At 39.2% G+C, this 16425-nt stretch overlaps 1 protein-coding gene across 1 annotated transcript; it reads left to right on the top strand.

Moving 5' to 3' along the window:
* The first annotated feature begins 10774 nt into the window (after positions 1-10774).
* Positions 10775-15878, top strand: LOC140267186 (angiopoietin-related protein 1). The gene is made up of 8 exons (XM_072362393.1): positions 10775-10930; positions 13088-13303; positions 14278-14397; positions 14517-14631; positions 14721-14858; positions 15075-15291; positions 15381-15576; positions 15653-15878. Exons 1-8 carry the CDS (start codon positions 10775-10777, stop codon positions 15797-15799), a joined length of 1305 nt encoding a protein of 434 aa, XP_072218494.1. The 3' UTR covers positions 15800-15878.
* Positions 15879-16425: the final 547 nt, after the last annotated feature.

The following is a 16425-nucleotide window of genomic DNA, read 5'->3' as shown; positions in this document are numbered from 1 at the left end:
CAAATGCATTTACCACCCCTGCAGTAGTATCAGTTCTTATGTCTATTTTTACTCTTTACGCACTTTGTGCGCTATGGACATTACAAATAATCTTGCCACATTATGGCAACAATCGATAGCTCCCCCATGTACTCCAATATATCAATGCCAATGGCTTTACTGCAAGATGAAGAAAAAGAAACAAATCATACTGTAAACTTCTGTGAAAAATGTTTTATAGAAATAAATGCAAACTAAGTAGCTGGTGCTACATTACTGTCTCCTCTTTCTTACCTTAACTGCACTGTTACATTCAGGGGAAATGTCCATTATCTTGTTCTTGAAATGGAAAGATGAATGGAGAAGAAGCATCAAAGATAGGAGAGGATGTGAAGTGTTGTGATACATTACCTCATGTGACAAAGATAAATAACATAGGAGCCATTTCTTTGAATAAACAAAATGGTTCATGTCGGCACGGTGGCATCAGCAGGTCTTTGCTCGTTTATTTCTTTGTACATAGTTCTTGTTTATTATTAACCTTTTTTTCATTCCATGAATATTCCCTGCCAGTTTGACAGCCACCGATTTACAACAGAGCCCGTTGGAGCAAAAACAGAATAACGGGACACACTGTCACTGAATTAGTTCTCTCCTCACAGGACATTGGCTCACTCTCACTTTCTGTTGCTCAGTTCTGCGGGTGGCAGACCTGTCAGAGGTTAATCAGCACTTGCACACACCTGGACCCCGGTGTGCCTCATAAGACAAAGCAGCAGCCAATTTCCTGAGAGCTCCTGTCTCCCCACAACTTTATGCTGTTTTTTTGTTTAAATAACACAACACCAATGCTGAACATTTTTATTTCCTGTGTCACTTAACACATTTCATCTTGGGACATAAGATATATTCACTATATCCAACTAAAGCACGTGAGGTTCAGGGTTGTAAAGAATATAGTGAAGTGCAATGCGAGTGAAAACAAGAGAAGCAGATTCCCTCCCAGAGTGACATTAAAACGTCAGACACGAACACCACATGTTACCAGGCACTATAGTTCATTGATGCACGAATTGACAAGAAGCACAAAATCAGCAATTGCTTTCTAATCAACAAATGTAGGCCTTGCACAGCAAGAACCATATTCCCATCAGGTCCCCAGTCAGGGTTGAGTAGCAGAGATTGATCGGTGTTTTCAGTTTCTCACTGCAATGAACAAAGCTAACTGTATGCTGGTGAAAGCCAGTGAGGGACCATTCCTTCATTTCATTAAAATCTTTCAGCTTAAGAAGGTTCCTGATTGAATGAAATGACCCTTCAGTTTCTAACAGGCAAAAGCTGATTGAATTCTTTAAAATATTAAGGAAGGTATATTTTATTGCTTCCTTTATTAACTTATTCACTTTATCTGTTCTATATAAATATCTCTACACAATGACTTTTCATTTAATGCCTAAAAACTTATAACGGTTGTTTTTTAAATTTTTTTTATTGTGCAAAATAATTCCCATTTTGGGAATAATAAAGTAATGTTCATTTTAGTTCAATTCAGTTAAATCTAATCATTTCCTTAATTTACTTTCCTAGAATACACCACGGACTATCCTGTATTAAAGCAAAGCAGAAACATGGGAAAATGATGCTTGATTATCTTCATAGATAAATGAGACCTGGAGGTTTAGTGTGAGCAATTGTTCACATTGTGAAAACATATTTTACTTTTGTGGCTTTTTCCTTCATTCATTTACATTTTAAAGTCCAAATCGTGGAAATAAAGTAATATTTTCACCAGGTTTTACACTTCTATGTTGCCTGCATGAAATAATAGGATTATAACAAAACTGGAGAAAAGGTATTTGATGAACTGTTTGTCACCTCAGGTTTTCTCTTGTCTTTTGTGGTGCTGTTGGATTCACCACACTTGTCTTTTCAAAAGTCCTTTTGATTTCTCCTTCCCATCTTTCTTTGACCTGATGATGATTCCCCGGGTCAAAGAAAAGTGTTTCAGAAAAGAAGCCGGAGGGAAATTCTTTTCACTTTTTGATCATATCCTATTCTTCATACATGCTTTGGATGTCTAGTATGGAAGGGAGGAAGGGGAAGTTGCTGCATTTTATTCTCTGGGCGTCCTTCTTTCTAACACTAAGCTGGTCAAGTGTTTTCCCTATAGGTGCTCCTTCTATCTTCCAGCTTATAAAATGTTGTGTTTGGCAAAAGGTGTATTGGAAAACTTCTGGGTAGGTTTTCAGGTCTTCATATCTGCCAGGCTGCTTATTGTACCACAATGAGTTTTCGCCCTGACATTTTTGTGCTAATTTACAGGATATTCACTGGTTTTTCAGACCCTGCAGGTAATTACGGCCACTTATGCAGCTGAAATTCAGTGTGAAAAACACTGAAGTACGATTATGCGTGTTCAGTGTGTGCTTGATTTGTTCCATCCACAGTGCATACAATTACTTGACATTTGATTACATAAACCTTCTCAAGTGTGTGTCATTACTTTGGCCAAGCATAGCCCAGGAACTTGATGAGAAGTGGGCAAAGCACCCCACGTGCTGTCAAAGGATTTAATTCAAGTAATCAAAGCACTACAAGGTTAGTAGGATGAGAGAGAATGATGAAAAATATGAGAAATAGAGCCAAAAATCCAGAAAAATAAATTTTTTATTAAAACAACTAATTGAATTTTCTTATCAGCACATGTACATAAAAATGAACAAAGGTAAACAGCAAGCATCAGTAAATGTAAAAACATGTTTTCATACTTATATCTGATATAAACATATTACATATAAGTCCTTAAAACTCTTGTTGCCAATTAAGAATTACATAACTGGATAGTTCATATATAAATTTGAACTATTTTTTTCTCCATCTCACACATATAGACACTGACTGATGTATTAGAGGCAATGTGAGGTTCAGTGTCTTGCCCAAGAAGACTTCATCATGCGGTCTGGGTAAGCCAGGGATCACACCACTGACCAGGAGCAATATGAGCAGGCCACAACAGAGTCAGTGTGGTTAATTTGCATTTTCAGTTGGGAGAGAAGAGGAAAGCGAACAGATTCCACATTCATAAAACATTTATTCAGCACTCAGCTTTACTCGACAGCTGCCATATTGTCAATGAGGATGCAGGCTTATGGTTATTGGCTCATGGTTATTACAGCCATGCCTAGCTAAATACTCATAGAAACTAATCTGCATTTAGAATTATACAATATGAAATAGATTTTATATATATGACATAAATGTATTGTAAATCTTTATTTATAGCCCAGCTTGATCAAACTGTCTCCTGCAGTTGTTCTTTTCTGTTGTTCAGTATTTGAATGAAGTGACCTTTGCCAATCAATGCACTGCCTAAAAAAAAACTGTAGTTTCACCACTGGGGCAGGGCACACTTTTTTGGTGCTGAGAGCATCGTGATCAAATTTTTGCCATGGTTACTGAATCCTCTGAACTGCTTGAAATAAGCTCCTTGCTCATTTCAGCAACCTATTTTTCCTCTTCCTCAGTCATTTGTTCAAAAATGAATCTATGTTGAGCTCCATGTTTACTTTGTCTTCTGCCCCAACAAGCGTTATCATCCGCATTACCACCTGCTGCCCAAATGCCAGTCTTATCTTCCCTCTGCTTCTGAGATCTGCAGGTTTACTGGTAATACCTCCTGTTGCCTTATCTGGAGGACTCCCAAAAAAGAATATGTTGTGGCTGTTTTCATCACCGACGCATCTACCGAACAAAACATCACATGTCACTTTTAAAGATTACTTTCTTTGTACAGTATGCTTTGGCACATTTAAGAACAAAGAGGCTGTAGAGAGACAATATGAAGATGGACATCCGGCATATTTTTTAAAAATAGATGGAGGAGGACTATGTACTGTATTTCAACGAAAATTAAGCCTTTTCTGTGAGTAAATTAGAATAAATTCCACTTGCTTTGACATGGTGCCTCACAGCTAGAGGGTTCCTGGTTCGAATCCCAGCCTTTCTGTGTGGAGTTTGCATGTTCTCCCTGTGTATGTGTGGGTTATCTCTGGGTACCCACCACCCAAAAAACATGCATGTCAGGTTAATTGAAAACTCTACCAAAATTGACCCTCGGAATGAGATTGAGTGTGCATGGTTCTTTGTCTCGTTTGTCCCTATGTGGCCCTGTGATGGACTGGCGACTCCAGTCCCACCTGTGACCCTGAGTTGGAAATTGGACAGATTGCATGTTTGCACGATTGATGCTGTTGAATTGTTAACCCCAAGAATTTGCAACTTCTGTTATCACATATGACAGTTTTCATCCACACAATCAGAGCTGATACTTTTGAATAGTTGAGAATTCTATTTCATCAGGGGTCTGACTTGAGACCCTTATCATAATCTGAGTTGATTACTTTCTTTGCCTCTCACAAATTTCTTGTGTTATTTTCAAATTCATCACAAAGATTCCAATGGTGACTATTAATCTTGTGACCCTATTTCTTATTTCAGGATTTGTCATGTGGTGAATGGTTTAGCCTTGTCTGGTACTTTTATGTTATGAATAGACTCTATTCTAAAAATAGAAGTCTATTCTAAAAATAGAATATTTTTTGTGAATTTTCCAGCTCATTTCCCATTTTATCAAGCCAGTCTTTTTTTCACATTTCTGTTCCGTGCTGTACGCACACATATAGGCATATAAACACACACAAACACACACACTGCTGCACGACTGTATGTGTGAAATGTATTTTTTTACTGTGAAGTCAGTCTGGTGCGTTCTTTGGAGACACATGCAGCACAGTTATGGTGGAGATGAGGCAGAGCATGGATTTTATGTCAGCTTGACATAAAACACAACAGGTGTTACCCACTGGATTATAGACATCTGTAGGCAGAAAAGTAAAATTAGTTGTCTGCTGATCAGAAGCAGTGAGTACAGTACAGTAAACACAAATTAGATCACTCTTTGGGGAAACTATTAAGTCACCCACAGTAGAGTGAACAATAAATCTGCGCACATCAGTGTTGTTCGGAAAGTGTTGAGCACAGGACTCATCTGCATCAGCCTGATCCACCTCTTCTAGCTCTTTCTGCTGTTTAGTTATATGCTCAAGTCAAGCACATCTCTGCTGTGCATTGAGGTAATGAGGTTCACATGACACCAAAGGGAGCAGAGTGATGAATAGAGCAGATTAAGACTTCCTTTTATTACAGTGCTGGGGACTTGCAAATACATATGAATCCTGAAAATGGTGCAAGTGATGCTTAATGACTGATAGAGCACTGACTGACTTGTATTGATACTCAGTGCTTCTCAAGGCTTTCATAACCTGATCTATGTTGAGGAAGGACTGAGGAAATAAACCACACAACAAATGGACAGCTCTTTAAAACAAAGTCTTGTTGTCTTTTTATGTAAGAAGATAAAAAAGTTTTTATTCAAGGCCACTCAAGCACTTATCAAAGGTTAAAAGCAAAAATGCTCAGTAAAAGTATGACCTGTGTATAAAGTACATTTAAGTAGCAATTGCGTTTAATTGTCAAAAGCTTATTTTCTGCCTGTGACTAATGAGTACCTTGCCATGACTAAAATGTCAGCCTCTAAAGCACAACTTTGATGGCAGACTTCATTTTTCACCTGCGTCAGTGTGGAGAGACCCAGCAGTTTATTTCCGGAATAAAACTGTCCTGCAGAGTCATGATTCATTTATAATATTCACAATCTTCATTCTTTAGGTGTGATTGTCCACATGCTAGTTTTTGTGTGAGTTATCATATTTTCATTAACTGTTGAATTTCTGCACATTATAGCATTTTAGAAAGAGTGATGGGTAGATTATGAACCAAGAGGGGCCCCTGGGCACAGACATGAGGTGGCTCCACTCTTGTGCTATCAAAGGCAAAGACACTCAGACTGAAAGAGACATAAAGGGATTAAAACTATCCTGTGACAATTTGTGGTTGTTTATCTATTTGATCAATAGATTTGCAGTCTTTTGCTTTTCCATCTTTATTTGCTTGTTGCTTTCTTGTGTGGTGCATTAATCACATCATTATGTATATATACACACGGTCTGATGTAATCTTCTGAGACATAAACAATACGGGGATATTGAGGTGTGTGAAAGTAATAAATGCAACGCACTGGTGTGTAAGCTCTGACCTCATCACTCCCTTCAGGGTGAACCTCAAGCTCAGTACAACAGGGGTCGAGAGGTAATAGTAAGTTTCCATTAAGGGAAAGATTGACTCACAGCCACCAGGTGGGTGTTAGAGTGGAGTTCTGAAATTCAGATCATACTCTAAATGTTGCAAAAGCTTAGCTTGATATGGCACCCGATCTGCATCAAAGTGGATGGGGGAGCACTGACAGCTGCACTGCACCACAAAAATAGACAGGATGTCATGGCAGCAACTGGCACGGGTTCACTGTGAGCTCCTATGACTTCCGTTCATTTCTTAACCCTTTAATGTCCTGCTCCACTGTGTGCTAGAGCACAATTTTCAGTGACTATATGGAGTATTCCTGGAGCCATCCTGGAGCCACCTAAAATATGTTAAAAGAAAGTTCACATTATTTAACTTATTTTTTTATTTATTTTGATACTCTACCATACAGCATCCCCCCTAAGCATTTGTCGAAGAAAAACAGATTCTAATCTCTGTTGACCAAAGGAAAAACACAAAGTTCATGATTCTTTTTGCTTTTTATGTTTTCGTTTGCTTACAATGAGGACACAAAAGGGTTGAATTGCTCCAAACTTTAGCGGTCGTCCTAAAAAAACGCACCCAGTCATGTAAACTATTGAATACATGTAATTGGCAGAGGAATTCTGGGAGGAACTGTGGCGGCCATAATCGTACCTTCCAGAGACGATTTCTGTGCTGTCAGACAAGGAGAAATAAGGTTTTTATAAGAAATTCATCTAATTGTTATATACTACTTGAGAACTACTTGATTGTGTGGTGGGGGGGGGCGATTAAACTGAAAGATGTTCAGTGGTGGTCATTACAAAATGCTCATCTGCCTCGTCAATCCTACAATATTTATGTTATTTCATCATCATGAATATTCAAAGCATCATCTGCAGCAACAGTATGTCTGATCCCAGCCAGCACATAGCTAAATTAAAACTGAACACCAAATGGATAATCTTTGACTGTGCAGCTGCACAAGCGGTTGGAATATCAGCGTTCTACAAACATCTGGCTTTGTGGAGAGACTGTGCAGACACATGTCATACAGCTATCACCTTTGGCTTTGCATAAGTCAATCTACTCAGATTTGAGTGTAAAAGTGTCTTTGCAAACTTGTTTTTTTAAGACCTAAGAGGTACATATGTACATCCAAACATGAAACAGTCATGGCATGCATGTCACTTGTCAAGATATACAAAAAGCCCCAAAACATTGGTCGTAAAACCTGGGTCTAAGTCATCAGACCATTACTGACGAGATTCTGGTTTGCTTTTCCCATTGTAACTGTCATTTGCAGAAAGATGGAAACCTGATCCTTAGTTATACAATATCAGCCTCCGGGCACACTGCAGGAAGTCAACAAAGGGCCCTTGTATTTATAGACAGAGGAAGAGATTTCATGTTGTGTTTTGCTTTTGAAGCTTATTCACGTTGCTCTGCAGACCCAGTGGCATACTTCTCACTATCATCCCCTCACCTTCTACCTCCCGCTCAAACCATCACCACCTGCCCTGCATCCTGTCAAACTGCCACATCACTCAGCCTCAGCTCCTTTCTGCAGCTTGTCAACACGCTGGAAGCAGCCACTTTACTTTATTACAAATCATAACCCACCTTTTTCTTATGATAAATCCTCTAGCAGGCTGTGGCAATCAGTGTTGCATTATTTTGTCAGTGATATGAAGTAATTTACAAGGCTGTATCGGCAGTTATGACAGCAATGTGCACACAGCCTTCAAAGCAGCCTCTCTCGTTAATAATACATGAAATAATGGGGTCAAAGGTGTATCTGCAGCACTTTGCTGTTGATTTTTGATCTGCCTGCAACTTGTTTTTCTTAGTTTCAGGTCAAAACCCTCACAGCATTGTTTTTGCTGCGAGCATCAATGCTTTTCAATGTTAAGGATTGAAAAGTCTCACAGAGACTTAACATACGACTTATTGGACAAGTAATCAGAAATATCCCTCCTAATGAAAGTTAATTATCTGCTGAAAGAGTAAATAAGCTGTTTGCCTAATGTCTAATGTTAATTTGAACTTTCTCAAGAGAAACATAAAAATTTAAGGCAAAATGGCTCTGAAATTATGCAGCTGAAGCAGATCTTTTTTCTTTTTTAAGTTATTTAAACATCCAATGTATTCTGTTGTTAACGTTGTTTTTACACCATCAGCACCTATCTATTCCGGGAACAATCCCAGCTTAAAAGTATTAAATTATTCTAATTCACTGCAGAATAAGGATGAGAATATTGATTCTGTGCCTCTTGATAAATTACCGTACTGAAATTTGGGACAAAAAGTGGCAACTACTCCTTTTCTGCTGTGTTAACAAAGTGTTTTTTGTTTGTTTTCTGACAGAGGTAAAGATAAAAATCCAGTAACTGTGAAAACACAGAAACATGTTCATACTTCATACATTTTATGCCACAAAGCTGAAGCAAATTGAAATTGTATTCATGAAACAACTTGAACATTACTCAGGGTTTGCTATGAAAAATGCTGTATTGGCAAATTTAAGGTTCAAGTTCTTCTCTGCCTTGGTAGCATATTATTTTTAACCAACAGCAAACTGGTTTGTGTCTTATTCGGCGTTTCTGTTGAGCGATTTGTTGTTTGTGTTGTTTCTCAGTGACACTATGGTGAGAAAGTCCAGAATCACTGTCAAAGCCAGCAGATTAGTAAACTGTCACAGAGTGCCACCATGTGGTTTCACACTCACAGTTTCTCTCACATGCATGCTGCATAGACGGGATTAATTCCTGAGTGTTTATATGTGGCATTTAGTTTCTTTGCATTATTCCTCATCATAACAGAGGAACCAGTGCTGGAAAGAGACACAGCACAGTGGCAGTAATTCAGAATGTTTTTGGACGATACATCAGTGTATTGAGTGATAAAGTCCTTTACAGAACAGTTTGATTGAATTTAGGATTTGAGCTCTGGTGCTGTGCGGTTATGTAGTTATACTTTTTATTTCATTTGATTGTTAATCTTTGTTTTCTCCAACATCTGCTTCCTGGTTGAGGATGATTCCTTCGTTAGGACAGACATTTAAATGCCCCTGTGCTCAACCAGGTGTCGTTACAGTGGACTGAACCAAGTAGCTACTGGAATTGGGGGAGGAAGCACTGAGTTTTCTTATTGTATTTTAATTGGACTCAATTTAACTAAATTTAATCCTATCTTGTTATCGTTAGTTGTATAGTTATCATGCATTTTAATGCTATTAATAATAAAAAAAGAGCGATTCAGTAACACTCTTAATAACATACATTGTGTGTTTAGTGTTCACTCTTGTTATGAGCAATATAGTTTGACCTGAAAGTATTTTTCAAACCTCACCGTCCTACTATTTCACATCATGATCAGTAGAGCTTGAGATCTTTAATCTATGTGGTCAGACAATGTATATGTATATATACATAGTCAAGGGCACAAAAATGTAATGTGCATCTTGAATACAGTAATAGGATCAGCACTCCCTCATAGTCCTACTCACATCAGCCACCATTACCACTAGCTTAGAGCAGGATTACTGTGTCTGTAGGTGATGTTTATTCTCTCTATGTGCTGATGTAGGCCTTTTGCTGCTGCCTGTTACATGCATTAGGTGCTCCAGCAATACTAAGACTCCATAACCGTTCTCCTTGTTCTGTCTTAGTTGTCTGATTCTTTTAACAACTGACACCCTTTCTTCTTTTGTTACGTGTCTATAAGATGATGAGTTTTGTCCTCTCAATACCCATTAAAAGCAATGATCAAGAAACACAGTTCAGAACAGATTGTTTCATGAAATCAGTAGTGATCCAAAACAGCACAATCATTTATTTGTTCAATCACTGAACACGTGTTTTTATGTATTTCATGTAGAATGTAGAAGAGTATTTTTTTTTTATCCTCTATCCTATACATGTTCCTTATTACTCATCTCAACATCATCACTGCTTCCCTATTCGTCTTGCTCCCTACCTTTTCTCACTCGCTGTGAATCCTCTTAGAGGTGGATTATTGGACTAAGATGTCCCCACTGCGAAGGAAACAGGGCGAGACGGAGTGAGAGGAAGCCACAGGAGGAGAAAGAAAAGGAGAAGAAGAAAATGGAGGGAACCCCTTGGCTCACAGCGAGCCAGGAATGGGGTAGAAGATGGTGTGTTGCTGGGGTGAGTAAAGCACATTTTCCACAGGTGTGCCATGTTAACAGAAAATTGTTTTGTTTTATACCTGCAACTCAAAAAGGTGTATGTTATGTTGCCCATGTCTGATTTTTAAAATGTAAAGAAAGATGAAAAATGTTACAAATTATATGATTTTTAATATTTAACAGCTTGGCTTTAAACACAGCTGATGATAAACAACAGTAATGTTTTATAAGCTGACGTGAAGCAAAAGCAAAAAGTGTGATTGTGTGTCAGAGAGAGGACACGACCGTGTACTAGCGAGTGTCTTAATTGCTTTATGAGATTTGAAATAGCTCTCATAAGAACTTTATTCAACAGTTTTCCCTTTGCTCCTGGCAGGGAGAGCCAGCAGAGCCTCACATGGTGAAGCACATGCTCCTGTGTCCCATGCCCGCCCTCACTGACAAGGCAGGGACAGACTAACAGCAATGGCTTTCCTGACCTCAACCAACCCCACCAGCTGGAACGTGTGCTCTGCTCTCTATATCTTCATCCTGTTGCTCCCGGAGGCTAAAGCAGCCAACCTGGATGATTCCACGCCACAAAATGGTGGGGGTTCCCAGTGTGGGGAGTACACCAACCAGGTGACCATTACTGCTCATTGTTTATGTTTTGGAAGGTAATCGGCATCCGAGTAATGTCGAGTTTCACTTCCAAGCACATTTTTGCTGTTGCCAAATTCTTTAATATAATCTTAAAAGTCATAACAAAAAGGCTCAAAATGTAAGAGCTAGAGCTGTACAACATAATGTAAGTGGTTAAAACACTAGAATAAAAAATAAAAATCCACATATAGAGTTAGTGTTGACTTATACTTGTAGTAAAGGGCAGGTTTTACTGGTGATGACAATCAACAAAGACAGATCCTGTTCACCAGCTGGTTCGGTGTGGTCTAGCTGAGGGATCTGATTGGTTAATGTTTCCTGGGATTTTGATTGTCGGGTACATTGTTCAATCGCCTACTAAGTAGTTATTTTTAAACTTGACTACTTTTCTTCACTGGTTATGCTGTGAACAAATCATCTGATGTTTCAGGTAACCATGACATCACACTTCCTCACTGATTTTTTTTATTTTATTTTTGTACACATTATATATTTGTTTCTGTGCTCTGCCTACAGTTATGGGATCCAACACTAAACACAAATCTCCATGCGACCCTGCACACATTAATTTGTTGTCATGTTGAAGAGATCTCAAAGACGTCATCAGAAGCCCACAAAACAAGCAAAACAATGTGGTGCAGGACAGGAAGCCATAGTTGTAAACTGCGGTATCTCAACCCCTGAGGTTCAATATTACATCTCTTGTGCTGACTTTCTGTTTGGCGAACGATCGTCCGCCCAAACCTCTTTTCGGTGCAATTAGCCCAGATTTGCTTTGTTTTGTAGTGCACAGAATTAAAAAAAAAAACGGTTTACTGTTTCATAATATATATGATATATATATATATATACATATGTGTGTAAGACAACAAAATAAAAACTACAAGCTGTAACTTGCAAATTTCATGAACTTAATGATAAACAGGCTCATGAAATATAAAAATCTAGAAGAAAAAGAGGCTTTATAAAAGTAGAATCCATGGCGCTGATGTTGTACAGGGCTCCTATGTTTCACAGATGCTCCTGAAAAACTGGGTGGTGAGTATAGATATCACACAGAGATGAGAGAACTTGAAGCTGTGCACAAAAATGTGCAAAAATTACATAAATGTAGAATGTAAAATTGCACCCAGAGAAAAGAATGACATAAGAAGGCTGAAGTTTTTTACATTTTTTCTAAATGTAAATAAATGACACATTTCTAAATAACAAGATAAATGAGTTAATTATCATTAGAAAACAAACCCTTAAAACAAATGATTTCTTGGGAAAATATAAATTCAAAATTAGGGCTGTGTCAATTGTGGAATTCTGAGTCGATAATGATGTTAGGAATAAAAGTTAGTCCGGTGGCTGATAGCCAATACGATTGCTTTTATGATTAATTTTCCCTTGAATGCCCAGGAAACAATGAAATATACATTAGAAAAAAGTAGGTCCTTCATGAAAGCACCAATAACTCTTCATAAAATCTTATGATAATTGTTTATCAAAATAAATTAATAAAGTCTTCATTTATTTTTTCAATTTCATTCCAGAAAATCTGTTTTAAAAGAGCAGCTGCTGGCTGAATATGAGAGCTGGGAGCAATGTGATCTCAAAAAAACAAAGCCCGTTTACTCAAGATGATGGGCTAACTTTTCTTGTCTGAACAAAAATAGACTGATTTCTCAAGTTGATTGTAATCTTTCACCGCAAGACTGAAAACTTTGTTATCTTGAGATGACAAAATAATCAACTTTAGAAAAGTTGATACAAGATCAAATAATTACAATTGATTATTGCAGACTTTGTTGTTCATGGCTTCTGTAATTACAAGATATGACAGAAGTATCATTATACTTGACTGCAAGTTACAGAAAACTGGTGGATATTCATTTCTGAAAACTAAACATTTGATATTGTTTGTCAAATGCATTTTTTCTTAAGGTACTCTGTGACCTGAATGGGGAGGGTTTGGTAATAAGGCACAGAATGACCCACTGTCAGGACAAAGGCTTCTTTAGTTGAACTCTTTTGACTCAATTTACATCTCTTTGGAGACTATTGATTGTTTTACTACCACTTGTCATCTTGTTTCTTCTGGCTGACCAGAAGTTAAGGGTTTGGCTTGACCGAATCTTCTCTACCTGACAGCTGATGGAGAATGGGATGTGCCGGCTTGTTGCCACTCTGCCTCAGCTGGACGAGCGGAGATGCCCGGATATGTTTCGCTGCACGGACGAGGTTTCCTATTGGCTGCATGAGAACGAGGAGAGGAAGGACCAGATTGTGACACTGAAAGAGACCATCTCTGAGTTGCAGGAGGATCTGAGGAACCACCGGCACCGTATCAAAGTCCTCGAGCTGCAGGTGACTAAGCAGACGTGGATCAACTATCAGCAGCAATCCTTTCAACTGCTTTGAGTATTTGCTTTAGTCTACCTGGTGACTCACAGGATGTTGTGGTAACGTGACTAACAGAATCCACTTCTCTGCTAATTTGGGAACAACTTACCTCATGTGGCTTTAAATATGCCTTTGCACAGGCAGACTTTTTATTCAATATTTGCTTAATTGTTTTTAAAATATATTTTCCGTCCAGGACCTTTTGGTTGCATCACACTGCAAATAGATATTTGATTTTAGTTGGAATCCTGAAGTGAACGTGATCCATACACATGAAAGAAAGACAATCATATTCTCCAACTAACCCGAACAGGAAAGACATAACAATACCATGTAATGCTCTGCACTCTAATGTGGTGCTTGGTCATCAAGCTGGCTTCCGTCCCAGCATGTCCTTGACCTTAGTCACTAACAGGATTAGCCTTCTACTCTTCCACGTGCCGCCTCATACCTCTCAGGCTGTGAGCTTATACAGAAAGAGACTCTCAGCTGGACCAGTAAGTGGCCACAGGTGGATGGTATAAGGGACTCGTGTGTGTTGCACATAAGCACAGGGCAGGGGCGAGGGCTCTAGATTTGTGTTAAAGACAGTAAGCGTCATCCTCTATGTACATGAAAGGAATAGACCCGATGTTGGTGTGTCTGGATTTAAGTTGTAGAAGAAGGTGACCCATCATTTTTGTCCTGAGAGCGTCAGCACGGTTCATGTCTGAGTTTGAAGTATTAATGCAGATAACCTAAAATAACTGGATATACAAATGTGAGCGAGTTTGACAATTCAAGATTCCCCCACTAGGAAAAAAGATGTTTTGATTTGAATCGAGCACAAGAAAATGTTGAGATTTGGGATATTTTTGCTTACATTACGTCATCTCATTTCATTGTTGCTCATTTTTTCGTATGTGTGCGCCTTTGTGTGTCTACACATTTCCCATCAGAGTGAAGAGAAGATCCACCTAAACGTCTCTTTGGAACAGCGTTTCCATGAGTTGGAGATCCACTATGCTGAAGCCACCTCCTTGCTCCATCTACAGGGGACTCTGATTCTAGATCTGCAGGTACACTGCCTCTCCTCCTTATTTCTACTATTTTAGGGGAAAATTTCTTGATGTTTTTTTTTTTTCCATGGGAGCAACATAAAGTTTCTATTTGTTAAACCAGTTGTCCTTCTATCCAGAACCAACTACATAATCTGACACTTTTGGTGGATAAAGTGAAAAGAAGCCCTGGCTGTTCAATCAATATCGTCCGTCCCAATCCTCTTCTAAATACTCAAGAAGCTCTGCACCCAGGTAGGTGCTCTTGTCAGGATGTGTCAGCAGAGGGAGCCAAACACCCCCAGATGATTGTCTGAGTCTGTTCTTCCATATTGTTCCTTCAGAGATCCAGCATGTGGGGAACTGTCCCATTGACTGTGCCTCTATCTACTACAATGGAATAAGGAGGTCAGGTCTCTACACGGTGGTGCCATCACTGGCAGGCATGCCAGTGGAAGTTTACTGTGACATGGACACAGATGGTAATTCATAGTTATCGAGCAAGTGCAAGGATGCACTGAATAGTTTGTATTAATCAGTTAATTCTATATAAACTGTTATCAATGTGTGGTGTGACCACTCTTTGCCAGATCTTTGAGATACACTTGGGTTGATCCAAGCAATAGAACAAATTTGCCACAATTCCTCTATGTATGCATGTGCTTCTCCACACAAAGCCTTCATTTTTTTTGCATTAGGTGGAGGATGGACCGTGATCCAGCGGCGAGTAGACGGCTCTGTGAGCTTTGACCGCAGCTGGAGAGATTACAGGGATGGATTCGGTGACCTGCACTCAGAGTTCTGGCTGGGCAACAACCACATCCATGACCTCAGCACCCAGGGAGACTACAGCCTCCGCATCGACCTGGAGGACTGGAGCATCCAGCATAAACATGCCCTCTACCAGAGCTTTAGGTTGGTTTCATGCAGCTGACAAAGACAGCCGATTACTGCAAACCTCCTGTCCCTCCTACATTATTTCAAACATTAATGTGTGTGTGCAGTGTGGAGGATGAGGAGCATCAGTACCGTCTTCATGTGTCAGGCTTCAGTGGCACAGTACAGGACTCCTTCAGCTGGTACCATGACAAGCAAGGCTTCAGTACACCAGACAGTGGCAACATCTGTGCTGAGATCTCTCACGGTGGCTGGTGGTACAACCAGTGTTTCTATGCCAACCTTAATGGAGTCTACTACAGGGTAAGGAAGGACACAGATTACCCCTCATATTACACTTTTAAAGACATAGGTGTTTACTTCTTTTTTTATTCCGCAGGGAGGTCATTACACACCAAAAGGGCGGGGCCCGCTGGGCCCTGATGGCATTGTTTGGTACTCCTGGAAGGACTCTGACAATTACTCCCTGCGCAAAGTCAGCATGATGATCCGACCACGCAGCTTCCAAACACGTTTGTCACCCTGAACTATTGTCACCGGTGTAGACACAGGAAGCAGAACCTCCCACAGCAGACAGGATGACACTACCTGATAACATGAGCGTCACAGAGCGGATGATCAACAGCAATCGTTCTTTTCTCAGCGAGTGGAAATGGAAGTTTTTTTGTTTTTTTTCAAACTATGTGAACACGCAAATGACTCATGATCAGCAAAGATTTTCTGAAACACAAACTTTATGTTGTAGTTTTCAAAGAAATTTTTTTTCCCCTCGCTCAATCACGGGAAGTTCATTCTTCATTTTATACTCCACTTTTGTACGTTAGTTTGATACTATTTATCACCTTTTACAACCCAGCCAAGAACAGGCACCTTCATCAAGTGTTGCCAGAGTAACGCAGTCCAGTTTCTGGGAGCGCCCCAGAGAAGGTTACTGCATCACCGCAGACTCTTGTGAACACACAGCTCATGTGTTTATGCATTTTTATTATTCTTTTATCAGTTTAATTCTTTTGAAGCGTATCCAGTAACTTAACTGAGTATAAAAAAGTAAATGTGGGTGTTTAAGTTGGGTTATAAGATAATTAAAATATATTCGAAATTGTTAAGCACACTCTGGTCCTAATTCAGTTACAGTTTGAAGTGTAAATTCAG

The sequence above is a fragment of the Leuresthes tenuis genome, unplaced genomic scaffold (genome assembly GCF_036924035.1).
Source record: "Leuresthes tenuis unplaced genomic scaffold, fLeuTen1.0.hap1 SCAF_13, whole genome shotgun sequence".
NCBI classification, from domain to species: Eukaryota; Metazoa; Chordata; class Actinopteri; order Atheriniformes; family Atherinopsidae; genus Leuresthes; species Leuresthes tenuis.
This window is presented reverse-complemented; position numbering and strand designations above follow the sequence as displayed.

Bases quoted from the DNA above. Each gene is read 5' to 3' on its own strand.
- LOC140267186 (XM_072362393.1), top strand. From the start codon at position 10,775: ATGGCTTTCCTGACCTCAACCAACCCCACCAGCTGGAACGTGTGCTCT. The intron at 10,931-13,087 runs GTGACCATTACT...TCTACCTGACAG, and splicing joins GTGGGGAGTACACCAACCAG to CTGATGGAGAATGGGATGTG. The intron at 15,577-15,652 runs GTAAGGAAGGAC...TTTATTCCGCAG, and splicing joins TTAATGGAGTCTACTACAGG to GGAGGTCATTACACACCAAA.